This window comes from Diachasmimorpha longicaudata, chromosome 9 (genome assembly GCF_034640455.1).
Source record: "Diachasmimorpha longicaudata isolate KC_UGA_2023 chromosome 9, iyDiaLong2, whole genome shotgun sequence".
In the NCBI taxonomy this organism is placed as follows: domain Eukaryota; kingdom Metazoa; phylum Arthropoda; class Insecta; order Hymenoptera; family Braconidae; genus Diachasmimorpha; species Diachasmimorpha longicaudata.
Genome location: NC_087233.1, coordinates 7,809,495 through 7,827,682, shown reverse-complemented (window position 1 = coordinate 7,827,682; position 18,188 = coordinate 7,809,495). Strand labels below are relative to the sequence as shown.

Below are 18,188 nucleotides of genomic sequence, written 5' to 3'. Positions count from 1 at the left end.
TAATTATGACACTTTCTCCATCCGATGTTTGAAGTAACTTTGGGCAATGAGTTGATCGTAATTGGTGATTTTTTTGTTAGCTACTTGGAGTTGGTGAAAAGTTGTTGTACTTCGTTTGTTTAATAATAAAATTAAATAAGGAAAGTTGAGAACGAGTGAATTTTCAAACTACCCCATCTATCCCATTTCTCACCTATATGAACCGAACTGTCATTCTCACAGAAACGTAAAAAAAAACTCGAAGAATGAAAAGCACGAGTGTGGAGGGAAACAAAGCGCATTGAAAGTCTTTCATGAGGTGTTTCTGTCCCCATTGGATTCCCCTCAATGCTATGAAAGAGAGACAAATTATTCTGTCGCCAGAGCAAGAGCGGTAATTGTGTGAAAGCGAGTAAAAAACGCTCGGGAAAAGGTGGAAATAAAAGAGGATTGAGACCATGACAAATGCCGGTGAATGTAATGCATTGGTCGTCAGGTAAATTTCTATCTAATAATTTTGATGCGAGGAGAGAGAATAAAGCGATAAGAAAAGGCTTTCCCGACTATGTACCAAGAAGAGCCGTCACGTAATCATCATTCAGCGCAATGTCTATCATCTCACTATCACAATTGAATGATCTCCATCTACAGCACCACATGATGTCTATCAACAATAACAGTATGACGAAAGATCTCACTAATTGTTTCATCAGAAAGCAACTGTCAAGCCATTTATCAAACGAATCCCACATACCCTAGCTCCATTTAATCTGTCATCAGGTAAATTCCGCAGTATAACTGAGGCAAACTGGCGTTATATTCCTCGACCAAGAGTATCCACTCAGATCCAATTAACGGAAACAACCAGTTTGTATACCTGATCAACTAATCCCAAATTCACCAAGTCCATCTATCTTCTTCCAAATAATCGCGGGGATTTCTCAAAATTTTTGAAAAAACAAATATAAAATGTAAAATTGGCAATTCAATATTCCAAGTTATTTACGGCAAATACGCCCCACAGATCAATGTACCCAGGAATGGTGAGTTTACAAGCCGTTTCGCAGAGAGAGAACTTCGATTTCCCGAGGTTTCTGGCAACAGGTGGAAACGTGTCTCGACTAGGAACCATATAACACGCCAGCACTACATAGACAGTTCATACATATACCCTGGCGTAGTACATAAACGAGAGACCAAGCGACTCTGCACATGTAACTCAATAACAAAAGATCAATAATAATTATGAGGTTGTACGATTCAGCACAATTGGTGGTGAAAGCTTTCCAGTGACACAGTCATCAGAGGCGTTTTCATCAATTGGAGGACACTAATTTTTCAACTTTTCCACCATGAGATTGAATCGCCTAGACGATTCTTTACAGGTTTTCACCAGGAGTCAGAAGAAGAGGACAGAGTAATTCGCAATCTTCAAGGTATTATCATTTCCCCTTAGCGAGACAGAAGGTAGGACCGAGGAAAATAAATCGCCGGTAGTGAGATAAATCATCGATATTACGAAGGAGGAAGAAACCTTAGGCATTATTCACACGGCTCGGAGGGTGGTCTTTTTTCGAGAGAAAAGAAAAAATAAGCTGGATTTGCTCGTGCACTACTTCAATATAACTTGCTCGTTGAGAACCCCCATGTTAGCAGTGAGCCGCATAACGCATGGAAAAATGTTGGATAAAATTAAAACTACTTTTCCCGATATGTTAGTCTGCGCAAACTGACTCTCACGATTCTCAAAATATACAGAAATCTGCGCAAAAGTCGAGTGTAGCATTCCAAAACTTGTGTGGATGAGATCTAAGATCTATTTAGGTGGGGAAAATTCTCCAGTACGGTAGGAAAATGGAAGGGGGCTGGAGGGAAATGAAGGAGGAGAGAGATCTACTTGAGCACGTTCTTGACTGATCCTTCATGACAAAATTTCAGTGGAAAGGCATCGCTCTAGCTCTGTTGGGAGGAAGGGGACGAGAAGATTAAGACCTAAGGGAAGGAGGATGGAGTCGATACTTCCCATCTGGATGTCAAGCTAAGTATCCAGCTGGATTTTTAGAAAAAAACAACTGTAGGCACGATAGGTCGAGTCTATCTAAACACAATCACATTGATTACGAAATTCGCCCCTCAACCAAATTGCAAAGCAAATTCTTATGAGAAAAAGACCTTTATAAAAATGAAAATTTTGTATATACATAATTGGGGTGAAAACAAAGTTATCAACAAAGTTCAATGTTCTTTGGTGGATTTTATTTTCCAAAGACAGACCTGGCAGAAGCGAAAAGAGAGAAGAATGAAAGATGGAGAACTGAGAACAGGTGGAAACATTTATAGCTGTGATCAAAAGGACCTGTGGTTTATACTTTTTCCCTTTAAGGATAGAAGCATGAATAAAAAAGAATAAAAAAAATTCATCAACCGGATCTCTCCTAATTACCATTTTCGGTTTTTCTCCTCATCACCCATCACTCATATCAGTATCTCATAACTACCTACATCAAGATCTCCAGCCCCAGCAGCCCTTGAGCTACCATTCAGCTCGCGCCCTCAATGAAAACAAAGACCAAAAGCTTTTTCATGTCCCAATGTCATTTGTCCTTCAAACTACCGGTAAAATCCGGGAGAAACAGAATTATTCTCTCTAGCAAGGATATAACATAATATTTTTCACTCTCCGAAACCATTCATTCAGCACTCATACCCCCAATTCGAAAAAAAACACACACCGAGAGAAACTCCGGGGACTTGGATATAAATGTCCTCACACCCCCAAGCTCCTTTTATACTCTTCATAGCGAATGATTTACAATTAATTTCACTTGATACAATAAATTCTACTATTCCATCAAACCCATAAAGACCCATAACCGTTATCCGTAGTCGTACGCAAACGCGATAAATATGGAGAAAAAGAAAGCAGGCGAAATTTAGACAAAATGAGCTTGCCATACCCCAAATATACATAGAGAGAAAATTCCTTTAAAAATTATCCAAAAAACATGCTAACTTAGTTCCGCCTCCTGGCCAAGCTCACCCTCCTTTACCCTCCGTCGCGAAAGAAAGGACAAGTTCTCGAGTACAGGCTCCATTGTTTCTGAATACCGAGGAAAATTTAACCAAAGTGGCTAAAAAAATACAGAACGAAAACATGGGATTGAATATGGCCCAGGGTTGATGAATCTCCACCGCAAAATAATTGGCAAAACATTAGAATAGTGGGGTTTTTGTTCTCAAGTTTTATCGAATTAGAGAATGCCCCTGTCGATGAGGCTGGATAGACATTCCTCATACACCAAAAAACTCCACATCCTCACCCCAGGAGGAGCAATAGAGAGAGAGAGAGAGAGAGAGGAGGGAGTGAAATCCGGACTTCACTCTCCCAGGCAGCCCAGGGGGTCCGTCGATCGATGGCCCGGGGCGGCCTCTCTATATATAGCGCCTGATACCGCGCGGTGTCGATCTCTCAGGGTTACCCCCCTTACACCTCAAGCGCAAGGTTTTATGAGGCTCCAACACCAGTCTCTCTCTCTCTCACTCTCGCTCCACAAATGACGATTTCATCGGTTCATATAACACATGTTAATTGTACGTGGCGCCAATCTGACGAATGCCACCCCCCAAAGGTATATTTTTATTTTTTGTGGCTGGCGACAACCACTTGTTTCCAGAAATACGCAATTAATGATATTTCCAGAATTATTCTTGGTTCGCGATGTGAGTTAATGAAGTAGCCTTTTTCCATGTAGAATTGTAATTATGAAGGGGATGGATGGCGCAACAAACGGGAAATTTTAATTGGACTGCTAAAGCGATCGGTTTTTTGAATTGTGGACAAATTTTGTAAATCTTTCTCCGGCACTAAAAAATATATGGTTATAGGAAAAATCAATCCGACTTCCAAACGAATTAGTGTCAAAACATCGTAATTTATGTTTAAAAACCACATAAATTATCATTTTCCAAACCGAAGGATATGCAATTTCCCGTGATTCTAAGAGTAAATTTTAAGCCCAACTTGTCTCTCCGAGTAGCTGTTTCTATCATTCTTCATGCCACCAAGATTCACCCTCTTCCCTACAGAGGGATAATATTTTTTGCCCGGGATTTCATCAAAGGGGATGATTAGATTTTTTTTTACCTACATTTTATTTTTACCACCTTGACGTTAGTGGAGTCTTCGTTATTGTGGTTTAATGTCTGTGAGGTTGGAGAGAGGTTTTATTATTATATTTGGTGAGGGATAATGAATTTCCTCAGTTAAGCGAAACACCGGAAATGGGGTGAAAATAGGGTTCATAAATTCATAATTCATACCCCCCCTCCCCAAGATTCCTCTCATCTCTTCTGGAAACATACCTTCAAGAAGATGTTTTCATTTCTCGGCGCCGGAGGGTAAAATATGGAAAACGAAAATATGTTCACCATGGTTTACCACCCCCTGGGCTCAACCGACAACTAATTTCGTATGCCACGAGTCCTCTTAGTATCAAAGACTTGATTACAATGTTAAGACTGGAGGACTTATGGAGAAGGTGCGATATCGAAATGGATATAGCAGATACGACTACCATCTGTACATATCTCTGATTATGTTGATACAGAGGGTGAGGTGAGGGGATCGAATTGCGATTTACTGTACTTCGATCTCTATACCTTCCAATTTCAATCGATTTTACCATAATTCCTCGCGTCATGGCTCTCCCATAGGAATGGGGATCAATTTTCATTGGTTATATATTTCAGAACGAGGATACGATATCCCATAAGACTGAACACCCTCGCTCTGACGGGACTACATGATGATAAAAGGACTGAAATTGGTTTTGCATAATTTGTAATTCTTGTAATTAATGTTGTTGGTTTTAAGATAACTGAGTAATTTTTATTATTAAAGAATATAATTTCCTTGACTTGACAAATTTTCGAGCCAATTTTTATATGATAATTTAATTCAGCATAACGCAATGTTGAATTTTTTACAACAAAATTCTGGAGAATTGAAAGTTACCAAACGGTTGACACTATGAAAATAAAAAAAATTCACACCTATTCAAGTGTTTGAAGTAGAAATGCCAGAGAATAGTCAGGCGTTGGCTCGACCGGAGTAAAAATGTACGATAGACATACATATATTCAGGTAAATACCCATTTGTGGTGAGTTTAACCGAGTATTAGTTTATCAAAAGAACTCGTTTCACATGGTTAATGCCATAGTTTCCCCTATGTGTTTTATTTCCTCATAGGAATATACATACTAAGAGAAACGACGCCATAATATCACAATAAGAATTACTAAGTGAGAAAATTCCACGTAAATCATTTAAAATGCTCCTCAAAATGATTTTCCGCCCCGAAACATCATCTCCTATTGATCCCTCGCAAAAAAATCCAAAGCCAACTACATGTTCAAGGATCAATGAGAATACCGGCTCTTAATTACTTATCCCGCACTGCCCCTTCGTCCCGCACTGTCGAAAGGCCTCGACAGATAACCGAATTCACCGGTGTTGATGAACACGTCTGTCGTGTATCCCGTGCATAAACTTGACACGACTCAGAGTTCCTGTGACACCATTTACGCTGGGATCTCTTGTTGCGTTTACCGCAAAATTTGCGTTGGAAGCTGACATTTCCGGACGAAATGGAATTGAATAGCATGAGCTGATGATATTGTTAGTAACAGGGTAATTGAATTTTGTCATAAGAGAAATTGTCGATTGAGGAATAAATGATAAACGCTATATTTTGGTAGTGAGGGATACGATGATAATTCCTTTCGCTATTGGTCTCGTAAATGCCAATTCAATGATGATGATGAATGAATTTTCCCATCAGTTTACATTGATTACCAAAATATTGTCATTTTTGGGGAAAATTTAAGAGAGTAAATTGCCACTTTTGCCGTTAACCGGCAATCACTGGGCGTAATCGTTGGACAGCTCTGGCTGATCGAAATTCAACCATTCCAGGGTAATAGATTCATAATTCCATCACCGGTTACCAGTATCAACATGCAGCGCTACTAAAGTTAATAAATATGGAAAAGCCGCGACCTGACATTGAGTGACAATTAATTTTATGCAGATGATTTTTCGGAATTCAATTTTCATAACTCCCTATTATTTAGTAAGAAGTTAACTTTACAATATATGACAAGACATAAACTTTTTTTAATCGTTTAAAAATCTCAAACTGGCCCTACTAACAAGCTCTATCGCAAGGCATTAATCCCAATGGCATACGTCACAATGTTATCGAAATTCAGATGACAGCCGAATTGGCCTGCACCAAGAATTATCGATTACGACTCTGCGAGATGTAGATGACAATCGGCAGTTAGCCGGCAGCAGTTGTTTCAATACCACCGTTAAAACAATCCAAAAACCCTTGACTTTTATCGTAAAGAAGGAACAAGACGACGTACCGGCGACGTCACGCCATCGTTACTCACAACCCTGGGGGGTTTCAATTTTTCTCCTCCTTCTTGAGAATTTTCTCGCAAGGAGTGCGTGCCCAGTCACGCATTAAACTCTACATACTAATCTCCATTGCGTGTTACTGATGCACTTCACGAGCGTCCATTGCGTGGACTGCCGGATCAACTACTCTTTTATTATACACAAACTTGCCGATTGCCATTAACGGCGATTACAAAATGATCCACACAATTAATTTGCGGATTTAATTATTGCAAGGAAAATCGCTTTTGACTGAAGGCCACAATATTCTATATATGCGTACTTTATTGATAAAAAAAAAAAGAAAAGCGAGAAGGACAATTAACAGTGTTCGCTCTTTTATGAGGGGGAGGGGGGTTCCAAGCTTTCGCTAGCTTTTGCAAAAGAACAAAAATTTCCAGAGAACCTCCTCCTCTATGTGAATCGATAAAGGGCCTACGGTCGCGTGGCTTTAATCGCCTTGGTGAGCGAGAGACCGCCGCCTAACGATAACGGGAAGATAATATAAGCCTACAAAATGATGACCAATATTATGGATAATGATCATAATACTGTAAAATATGACGCCTGAACATTCCCCCGGGGGTGAAGAGAGTCATTCGAATATTGATGTTAAATTGTTATTCGTAAATCGTTGACAAGTCACCCTCTAATCGGCTGATAATTTTGGTCGATATTTTACGATTTATTGTCCGAAAAAAAAAATATATATATAAAAATAAATAAAGCATTTTTTTAAATAAATTGATGCTGTACTTGTAATGAAAATGTTTTCACTGAATTATTATTTTTATATCCACTTAAATTGAATTTTTCAAATTCAATTCAAAGCCGAACTAGCAAGTTGTTGTCTAGTAAAGAAAATGAGAAATTCCGTTAAGTTGATCATGCGTAAATTGCCGAAATAAAAAAAGGTTAGATGTGTAATTTTCTTGGATGACAAGGCATGATGAAAATAGGCAATCCCCATGATTCTTCACCCTCAACGTCCCCTCTTATGTGTTATGTTTGGAAATGAAAAAACTTGGACCTAGCGAATTTTACGAATGGAGCAGAGCACTCGAGGGTTCCAGTAAAGTGTTATAAATTAATTCAGCACCTCAGGAGGAGAAATATAATAAAAAATACTGGAGATAACGTCACACTCCCCTACATTTTGTAGAAGAATAAAAATTCCAGTTATTATAGCGGTCATTCGTTTCTTTGCCGATGTATACATGATATTGTTTTAAAAAAATTCTCAAATTAAGTCTAAATAAGATGTAGTTAACGAGAAAATTGATTTTGCAGACTTCGAGAGAAGATAAGAATGCAGAAAAAAAATATTCAAGAAAAAGAAATGGCGGTCAATTTTTTTTACATGAAAAATTACTCGAACGTTCATAATCGAAGGAAAAAATATGTAGCCACTTCAAGAAAAATCTATGCAATTTTATTGATAAACGTGACATTCCTGGATGTCTCAGTGATTTCAAATAGAATGACTGTCTCGCAACCGCTATTGCCTCAACTCCCATCCCCATAATTGCTTGCCTTTTTGCTTTCACCCTCCCGAATTGCTGCTCCTTCCCAACGTCAAACTCCCCTCGGATGTAATTTTCAGGGGAAAGGGGGGAAGAGCTTAGGGATCGCAAGCACAACCGATGCTTACCCTCATTTTCAGCCGCTCCACGAGATCTAGTGACTTGATATCTACTCCAATTACTATTGGCTGCCGCCGGTGATTCTTTGATTTCTCGTTGGTTGAATTTATCGTTTTAATTTCGTTTTGCGAAATAAATTAGAAAATAGGAAGAAATATTGAGTTGAAAAATTCAATCGACCCAAAATTCTTGAAATTACCATAAATAAATGATAGTCAGAATAATATTCCAAAACCCCCCTAAAAAATAATATCAATCTCCATTAGATTTTATAACGACAAGAAAGCGGCATTATCTGAACAAATGGGATTCCAAATCAAGTCTATATTCCATACTCCCCCCAATAACAATTACCCATAAATCGAGTCCATGTGAAAGCTCTCCTCGAGTCAAATTGAATACATTTTTTTTCACCTCACACGATTATTGCAGTACATACCGTGCCCCCCCCCCCCACCCCCCATCGTCCTCATAAATCAAAAAACACAAAATAGAGCCGATATTATGTTGCGAAGCGGCTGAACTGCCTGTTTTTAATATCCCCATTGCGCTCGAATATTCATTACACGGGCAGTGCAAATGAACATTAAACGGAATGAAGTAGAAAATATGACGCACCATTTAATGGTAAAAGGACTCCCTTTGTCGGTTCTAATTCCCCAGGGAATTCTCGGGTTTGTTTCTTGTAAAAAAGAAAATGTTGCTCAGGCTGAATACAAAATCTCATTTATATGGTACTCGAAAGTGGAGCGTATGAAACAGGGCATTTGTAGAAATGATGAAATTGAAAAATACAACGACAGAGTTTCAGAATGAAAGTTGGTTGAAAAAGAGTTGCTCAATGCTGTGGAAACCATTGACTGGTTTAATGAGAAACAGGAAAATTGCAAGTGGAGAGCTATGGTTCTTGGGGCCACTCACGACCACGCAGGGCTCAAAGTAAATCGTACAATTTTTTTGAACTGAAAACTTCACCTGCAATACATTTAATTAATTAATTCCACCGTATTTTTGCTACGAATTACATCAAATGACACTTGGCGACGTTATTGATCCACGATTTTCCAGCTCGCGAACTCTAAAAACGAAAAATCAACTCAAAAAAGAATGAAAAAAATTGGAATGAATTGTCACGCAGTTCATTGGAACAATCGAAAAAAAACCTACAAAAGCTGGGCTGAATGACACTGGGTGTAAAACCCCTCTAATTTCTCTTGTTTTGTCAATTCATTCACACAGTTCATTCGCTCCTCTCAATACTGAGAATACGGGACACGATACAAAAATAAAATGAAAAACCGGGGAATTTTAATCCAAGCATTGATAACCCATAAAGTTTCCCGTATCGTTTATAACACAAGCCCTTGAGAGCTATTTCCTTAAGAGTGTAAACAAATACTGTAACTTTGGAATCTATAACGTCTATTCACGTCTTGATGGCACTCTAACCAATTCTAAACTGACTCCATTAAAACTCATGTTAATCCCTCGCGTGTAGAAGACAAACAACAACTTTCGGAGAAGAAGGACAATGACGTTCCAATTCTCAATTTATAAAACCTAAATGTATTCAGAAAGCAAGATTTTGGCTCTAGCCCAAAAAATGGATAAATTTTTTTTCTAGACCACAAAGTTCCGTGCAAAAAGGTCATAGAAAATTCCCTTCCAAGTGGCGTCGTAAACGATATAATTCAAGATTTTATACAAAGTCTTTTCAACGCCACTCCGAAAGCCAAGCGCTGGGAAATCATCGTCGATCGCGAATATCTCGCGATCCGCTGAGTAAAAATAGATATTTTTTCCACCATTTTCAAGATTTCTTTTCGATACTTGAAAATTACATCCGATTCAGCAAATATTATGGCGTGAATTGGTCAAAACATGTTGAGAATTAATTTCCTACCTTCCACTGCCTTTGTTCTCCTCTTCCTCAGCGTCCTTCCAGACAAACTCCTCGTTAACGTCGAGTGTATCCGTCAGCTGGCCATCCTGGTTGATTTCTTGACAGTTATATTCTCGTTGATGATCACGACACACCACCACCTCAATAAACCTCACAATCACATAACAATTTCTCAGGCCCCACGGCACCAAGCGCCATTGCGAAATCACTGACGCTCCAAACAAAAGAAAAGAAAGCACGATAAAAACCCCCAATTACCCTTTCAATAATGACGATGAACAATGAGCAATGACCAATTACCAATGATCACAATCACCACAAATTAATCAACTCATCATTCAATTAACAAACAAAACTGGACTTTATTCATTCGCGTTGTTTCACGGTCAAATTAAATAAAACACCTACGACTCTACGCAGCTACGCATAGCGCTTGTAAGCGCTCCGCGGTCGCTAGACTAACTGCCGGCGTTCCGCCTTTCAATTCAATTTTCAAACGTAAACCCATCGACGCAAACAACTCATACCACTGCCGACCCTGCGCAGAATGTTTTTCTACGCTGTTTACGTAGGCTTTTATCATGATGAACATCAACACTGGGCTCCTCTGGACGAGGAAAAATGAAAATAATTATTTCGTTAATTGTCTGCGGCTAAGAAATGGCAAATGGCAATGATTTCAGGGACCTGATTTTTTTCTTGGCGATGGGTTGGGGAGGCCACAGGTGGTATTGCGGACCGAGTAACTCAAGCTAATGTAAATAAATGGCCACTAAATAAAAGCAGTATTTTACCTACATTTTTCTTTTTTTTTTATTTTGGCGAGAGGATATTCAAGCAGAAGGAAAACCATTGAATATATATATATTTTTTTTATAACAAATCAGGGGAAATTCGGGTTATGGACGGTTGAGATTTTCTGCGTTGTGACGTCACAAGAATATGTCAACGTACAGTCTGCCGATAGCTTGTCGGGTTTTAACCGGCGCATCGTGACTAGGAATTTCATTCCTTTAAAAAACAGAAATAAAAAAACCTCGATTATTGATATCAGAATTTTATAAAATTATCTTCGATTTCATTTTGAAAACCCAAGGACAGAAAAGTCTCCCTGTTAATTGACAAGTAAGTCGAAAAGCAAATTAATTCTCTGTCTACTTACTCATTTCCTCGTCACTCCTCGGGCAGCTCCTGACGTTAATAACAAAATGGAGTGGGTGAAATCATTCAATTCTACAGATTTTCTATTTCATCACTAATTTTTCTTATTCATTATTCGATTTGTATGATATTGTACAAAAATGGATTTGTACAAAACGGTGTACATCTTGATTTAACTAACCCCCGGTTGCATTTACAAAATACTTTCGACAATTGAAAAATGAGCAAACATTGCTACAACTGCAGAAAAATACAATGTAACTGTAGAGACTGAACACACTGGAGTTACTACTATTCATGGACAATCGAAATAAATTTGTTCCCTAGGCGATTAAGCGATTGAATAATGACAAATGAATTTTAACGTGGCATTAAAATTCCGAGGTCTGGATGACTGAAAAATAAAAATCAAACAGTAAAAATGCACGGCGAAAAAACTGTACAAATTTAATTTGCTATTGGGAATTTGTAAAGTCTCAAGGATTGAAATTATAAATTCTCTTGAGCTGCAAACTGTTAAGACTCTTCAATTAACTCGATCATTTTGTACTCATTAGGCTTTTGTTCATTTTTAATTTTTTTTTCATTGCATTATCTTGTGCTTATTCCAATCATGAGATCAATGAAATTGAATTCAATTGCAAATTGAGATAATATTCAAACTATTTGGGCAGCTAAAGTCTCCTCTTGTTGAATTTTTTTTCTGTAATTGTCTAGTGTTACTTGAATGGTTTTCTCGGAATATCGGCAGTTGAGAGCTCCACAGGTACATGTGAAAGATTTGTATTTGATGATCCAGAATTTCTCGCCATAATCAAATCTGTAATTATTGAAGAGAAGGAATTATGTTTTTTCCATTTACTTTGACTTCGATCGGTTTATAGGGTGCGGGAATTCTGGGTCCCCATGACAGTCGCTAGAAGTTTTTTCAGTAAGGATACCTGGATTAATATTCAATAGCTACGAGTTTTGTTGAGAAACTATCGGAAAAATGATACGGTAAAATTTTATGAAGTTTAATTTGTCATCACAAAAATAAAAAATACTAATCCAGGTATTCTGTTTAATTCAGTGCAATGGAGGATGCATGCATAATAAGGATAATTTCCAAATGTTAAAAACCCTTTATTAGTAATTTTATAAATGTGAAGAACCAAATGAAAAAGCCAAACGTCAATAAAGTTCAGTGATAACTCTACGAAAATAAAGAAAATACATTCTCAGATGATACGAAAAGAAAAACAACAAAACGCAGATGGCTGTGAATAATATTGTTAATCCGCTTAACAAAGCATCCAGTATGTAATTACCCAAGCTCTTCATCAGCTGCAATATCACGATTAGCAAAAAATGCTATTCTGGGAAAATGTAGGTCCTGGTGTTCCACAAAAACACGAACGGGAAGTAAATTTGGGGCGCAGGAATGATTTATGAAGCGCGCTAGATTTCCATATCGCCTTGCGTCGATACAGTAGGTCTCCCCGTCCTGAATAAAAATTAGTAGAAGTTATTGAAGGAGAAATAATTGCAGTTGGTGTTGGAGAAAAAAAAATACTCACTCTGTTATCGAGGTCGAAGAGATAGGAGTCATCCTCACGATGATCGGCCTCGGAGTCGGAAATAATTTCACCGATGTATTCACAAACGTAAGCACCTTTGGGAATGGGTCTCAGGGTCCTTAAACCCCAGCCCTTTCCCTTCGTTCTGAATAATTGGAATCTTTGGGTCAAACCGTGCTGAACAACGCGATTATTACAAGTGATTCGGTTGCAATCACAGGCCTGATTGCATTCAAATAACATTGGGGGATCTGTAATTGAGAATGCAGTCACATAGATTTTATCGGCAATATACGAAATGGGGTGAATAAATTAATTTTTTTTCACTAACATTTCAGTATAGAAATTGTTTTTTAATTCAAAGGATAAAATTTTCGAGTACTTGAAAATTCAAAAATTTATCAATTTCATACGTTAATTAAAATGCGGTTGTAAAACTATAATTCTTATCTCCATTAAAAAACAGAAATTTCTTTTTGTCATTTACCTGCATAGTTGAACTCTGGTATGAGTTTCCCCTCCTCGTCATACCAACATCGTAGGCTAATATTGCCGCACAAACACTTTTCCGAGCTACAATTGTCCTCACACCTGCACGACTGCAGTGACGTTATAGTCCTATCAACATGTATATTACTGGTAAAGCAATTTTCAGTCACATAAACAAAATCCGTGGGTTTGTCCTCAGCATCAAAGCCATTGACACACTGTACTGGATTAGTTTCCTTTCCCCTGGATATATCATTAGTCAAAATTCTCGTCGTCTTCTCCCACAAATGTTCCGATAATTCATTGACTCTTGCATTCAATCTGAGTGCTGCTAGGGTATCTCCATCATTCGTACAACAATTAACAGCCGTCTCACCAGCTGCATTAACTTCGGATACTTTAGCACCTCTAGCTAGCAGTAGTACACTGACTGCATACTGGTCCTGTCGTGCTGCAATATGGAGTGGTGTATCACCATGGACATTCACAGCATTAACGTCACAGCCTTCATTTAAAAGCATCTCTGTTATTTCTGAACTACCACTGAACGCACTCCAGTGAAGGGCGATGTTTTGCTCGGCATCGCGGATCAGGGGATCACATTTTTTTTCTATCAAAAAACGTGCCACGTCTATGTGACAAAATTCACAGGCCCAAATGAGACTTGTCCAGCCACCGTCGTCCACAGAATCTAGTTAATAGAAGAGAAATTTGTCATTGAAAAAGTAAATCCATTCAGTAAAAATAAAAACATTCAATTTAATTTATAAAGGAAAAAAAAGAAATGAGAATTCATTTTCTCCCTGAAATTCCAAATGTTTTTAAAGATTTACATAATGGGGATATTAATTTTATTAAAGGAAATAGAGTGGAGGTCGTATCTTACCCACTAGTGTTTTGGGGACTTTACACTCCGAAAGAATTATTTGACAGGCCTCTAGATGTCCTGACTTGGCGGCTCGATGAAGAGCAGTCATGCCATCCTCCCCCTTCAGTGTAACATCAGCCCCAACTCGTACCAAGTACCTCACAATTTCAGTTTTGCCCTCGGTAGCTGCCAGCATGAGGGGCGTGAGCTGGTGCTTGTCCATGACGTCTAGTTGGGCTCCAGCCTGCACTAGGACGTTCACACAGCCCAAATGGCCACGCTCTGCTGCAATGTGGAGGCCAGTCCGTTGAGAGTGTTCACGAAATGTGTGATTTGCATTATAACCGCAGCCTGGAATTAAAAAAAAAAACTTTGACATCAAATTCTCGCACAAAATCATTCCATTGATATTCTGAATAATCTATTGAGGAAATGGATTTGATTTTCTAAATTATTTTGGACAGTTTCCCCATTTTTATATAAAAAAAATGACAATAATTTCAAGAAAATACTGAACACAAAAAAAATTATTAAACATGAGCAATAGTCCTCCCATGTGAAAAAAATTTTACAATTATCATAAATAATAAAAACTCACTGAGAATATTGACCAATTTGTCCAAATCGCCGTTCTTAACCGCCTGATAGAGACTCATAACAGTATAACGTTCAGGTCTCTCTGAGGTAACAGTGGCCTCGGGAATTTTGATGTCTCCGGGCCTGACTAGTGGACTGGGAGGACGTTCTGCCAATTTGGTATTGTCCCCCTTACCAGGCAGGCTCATCTTAGCAGACGGTAGCTTCGAGAATTTCTTTCTGGAAGGTATGTACACGGGTTTTCTGCTGCCAGACATTGTGATGAGAACGTGAACATTTGAGCTGTCATTGGCACAATGAGGACAGACTGGCTTCTTATTGACGAATACTTCGCAATCGATGTGGTACTGGTGGCCATTGTTGCACTGGATGAATTTCCCCTGGGTACAGAATAGACCGCATGATGGACAACAGTTGTGACGCAAAAGGCGCTCTTTATGAGAACGACAAAGGATTATGAAAGGCACACGGGTGCTTGGCCGTCTCATTGCGACGTCGTTGCTGTCTACCTCGTTACAGCATCCAATTAATCGGTTATCAATTGAATCTATTGCTGTGCAGTACAGGGGAGCACCTGAGCCCGTTATTGTTACGTATAACTGGGATCTGATTTGGCAGAGGCATAGCATTGATTGCTCATAGGTTTCACTGAGTATTGCTGTCGATTCTGGCTTTGATGCCTGTCCTTCAGCTGGGCTTGGACTGGGAGCCATACTGCGACGAGTTCTTTTCGTGGGAACGTTGGATTCTGAAATTATTATTTTTGTTTCATTTATCAGCGCATTATATAAAATTAGTTTAGCAGTTCGTTGCATTTTATACATTTAGCATCGAGTATTGGCGTGTTAAGGAAATTTTAGAAAGTTTGAAAAAGTAAAGAAAAGAAATTTTTTTATTTTCAATTTTCTGAAAAAAATAAAACTAAAAAAACGTTTTATTAAGCTCAATTCCATTTTTTATGTAAGTTAAAAAGTCAATGTTTACTTCTACTGCCCTGAAGCAACCATCGTAATTACCGTTGGAAAAATATAACCAGTTTTGATATCTGTCGACTGATAAAACTGTCTCCTCATTCTCTGAAGAGGTAGAGAGACAATGTAATACACTTCAACAAAAAAAATACTTCATGAAAATACAACAAAACGTGGAAGGAAAATTTTTAAAAACCTGAAACATCTTGAAAATCCGCCATACCTTCAGGATAATCATTATTCTTTCCAGCCTCAGCAGCATCAGGTCCATCCTCAAACCCCTCAACCTTAGGAAGCCGCCTTTCTCCACCCCCACCTCTTGCCCTCCCCCCATTCCTCCTATTTTTCCCGGCAACAGGCCTCAAAAAGGGTTTATCACTCTTCCCTATCTCTCCCTTGCCCTGTTTGGCCAGCTCCTTGACTATAGGCGACAGTTTGGGCATACCCTCGAACTCCCCAACCCCACGTGACGTTTCCACCTCATCCCCATCCACAGGGCTAGCCTCCTTGGACTCGTCCAGACTGCTGTTTCCCTCATTGGCAGAACTGATCAACTCCTGACTCGAATTACCATCAGCTTTGGCCCTGTCCTTAGCACCACTGAGCCTCTTGGATCTCCCCGAGGTCTTCACAGGTTTCTTCGTAACCTTGTTATCCCCAGTGTAATATGACTTCTCCTTTCTTGCCATAGCACTCTCCAGAACACTGAACTGCTCTTTACAAGAGCGTCTTGCTGATCGTTTTGGACATGGCGAATCAGTGCTAACCGCCCTCTGCCTGCTGGCATACTTCCTCTTCCTGGTGACAGGTGCCTTCACCTCCTCCTCATCCTTCTTTCCGTCGTCATCACCCCCCTTGATCACTTCATCACTCTCAACAGCCACGTTCTTCTCCTCACTCTCCGCAATCCCATCACACTTAACCTCATCACCATCCTTCCCCTCTTCATTATCCGACTTGTCAACACCTTCAGACACTTCATCCGAGTGTTCAATTTTCACAGAGACTCCGCCAATCTGATCACTGTTCACTAATTCCTCAGTAACAAGACTCAAACTAGGGCCACAACTCGAAATCTTCGTTTTTTTGCCATCGTTTGTATTTTCATCGATGGTTCTGAATGTCAGAACAATTCTCGGAACATTGCCATCCTTTTTTGGTATCTCCTGCTTGCCAGGCTCGTTGCTATCCCTGAATGGCTCCTTAGAGTCATTCATAACCTCCTCAGGAGCCTCATTGTTCTCCTCCCTCCCTTCTAAAACTGAATCATCAGCAACTTCACCATTTTCCATGGACGTACTCCCTTCGTTAGTCTCACTGTCAGCAATGCCGATTTTATCATTACTCTTCTCGTCGTCATTGCACTTGGCTACAGCCCGATTAAACTCGTTGGTCATTCCCTCCAGTATCTGCTGTATACTCAATTTATCAGGTACTGAGTTCGTCATCTCTTCGTCTTCGGCGAGTTCTTCGCCACAACTCTCGATTTTTCCCGTAGTCTCTTTCATCGTATCATGAGACATGACGTCTCGAGAATTGAAAAATATACTCCCCCAGGATCAGGTCAGCCGGGCATATTGCTGAGGGTTTTTTTTTTTCACTTTTTTTTCCTTCTTTTTCTCGATGACTTGGGACCCAGATCGGCTTGTCCTAGGCAGCAAGACCACTCTTCGGCGTAACGCCTCTTGCGCACAATGTTTTTCAGACTTTATGAATAAATTAGGGGGGTTTTTGAGAGTTATTTAATAGGTGAGGACCCCCTGGACGGTTCTCGGCACGCGGGGTTGTTTACTGTTCGGTTATCACGAGATTCCAAACACTTTTGGACGATAAACCTCACTTCTGATGCGTCCCCCGCATACGGCTGGAGGCCATATTGATTGCTCAGGGACGGGCCGATCCAAGCGATGAATTTTTATTTTCAATAGGTTGTTATGGACAATAATACAAGCTTCATTATTTTTCACGGAAAATTGTTCGAACAATTTTTTTTTTTCATTTTTCCTTAACTACCGGATACTTGGAGCATTTTATCGGAACTTTGTGACTCTAGGTTGTGAAATTTGAACTGTTCCTGTTAATTTTTTTTCCGTGTGTAAATTGGATAAGTTCTTTTTGCGTGCAACACAAAAAGATAAGGAATTCTTGGGTTATACTGTGCAGCTCCATGTGATAGGTTTTCGGACAATTTTTTTTTTGTCCGAATTACTCGAGAGTCTTTGTAAAATGTCTATTGAAATAGTGGAGCGCGATGCTCTGGGAAACAATTATGAAATCCATTTGATCTTTTCTATGACACGAAAAGATTCTTTGATTCAGGCCCCAAGGGCTTTGTTTTGATACTGTTGATCATGATATGTTTTATGTTAATCCAAGATGCATAATAATATTCGTGGAAGAAAACACATTCTTTTTCATTCGGGAAATTTAAATAGAAAATTGTACTTTCTCCATACTTATAACTACAAAATAACAATAATTATCTTACTGATGAATTATTAACAGTTTTCCCTCCTTGCTAGTCTTACCATTGTCCATCACAGCAGAAAAAACA

General features: G+C 39.1%; 2 protein-coding genes across 10 annotated transcripts in view; both read right to left on the bottom strand.

Moving 5' to 3' along the window:
- Window positions 1–10,435, bottom strand: part of Cac (cacophony) — an 81,368-nt gene extending 70,933 nt beyond the window's left edge. For all 9 annotated transcript variants that reach the window (XM_064127654.1, XM_064127661.1, XM_064127657.1 and 6 more), the window contains exon 1: window positions 9,990–10,435. The gene's annotated coding sequence lies outside the window, so the exon portion shown is untranslated. The remainder of the gene's footprint in view (window positions 1–9,989) is intronic.
- Window positions 10,436–10,867: 432 nt separating this feature from the next.
- Window positions 10,868–17,661, bottom strand: LOC135165884 (histone-lysine N-methyltransferase EHMT1). The gene is made up of 8 exons (XM_064127662.1): window positions 15,858–17,661; window positions 14,665–15,411; window positions 14,085–14,417; window positions 13,197–13,889; window positions 12,710–12,960; window positions 12,461–12,636; window positions 11,152–11,970; window positions 10,868–11,000 (listed from the first exon to the last, which is right to left on the bottom strand). Exons 1-7 carry the CDS (start codon window positions 17,155–17,157, stop codon window positions 11,808–11,810), a joined length of 3,663 nt encoding a protein of 1,220 aa, XP_063983732.1. The 5' UTR covers window positions 17,158–17,661; the 3' UTR covers window positions 10,868–11,000; window positions 11,152–11,807.
- Window positions 17,662–18,188: the final 527 nt, after the last annotated feature.

Coding starts and splice junctions, on each gene's coding strand:
- LOC135165884 (XM_064127662.1), bottom strand. CDS start 17,157: ATGTCTCATGATACGATGAAAGAGACTACGGGAAAAATCGAGAGTTGT. Junction 15,412..15,857: donor GAATAATGATTATCCTGAAG/GTATGGCGGATT, acceptor TAATAATTTCAG/AATCCAACGTTCCCACGAAA. Junction 13,890..14,084: donor AGTCCCCAAAACACTAGTGG/GTAAGATACGAC, acceptor TCTATTAACTAG/ATTCTGTGGACGACGGTGGC.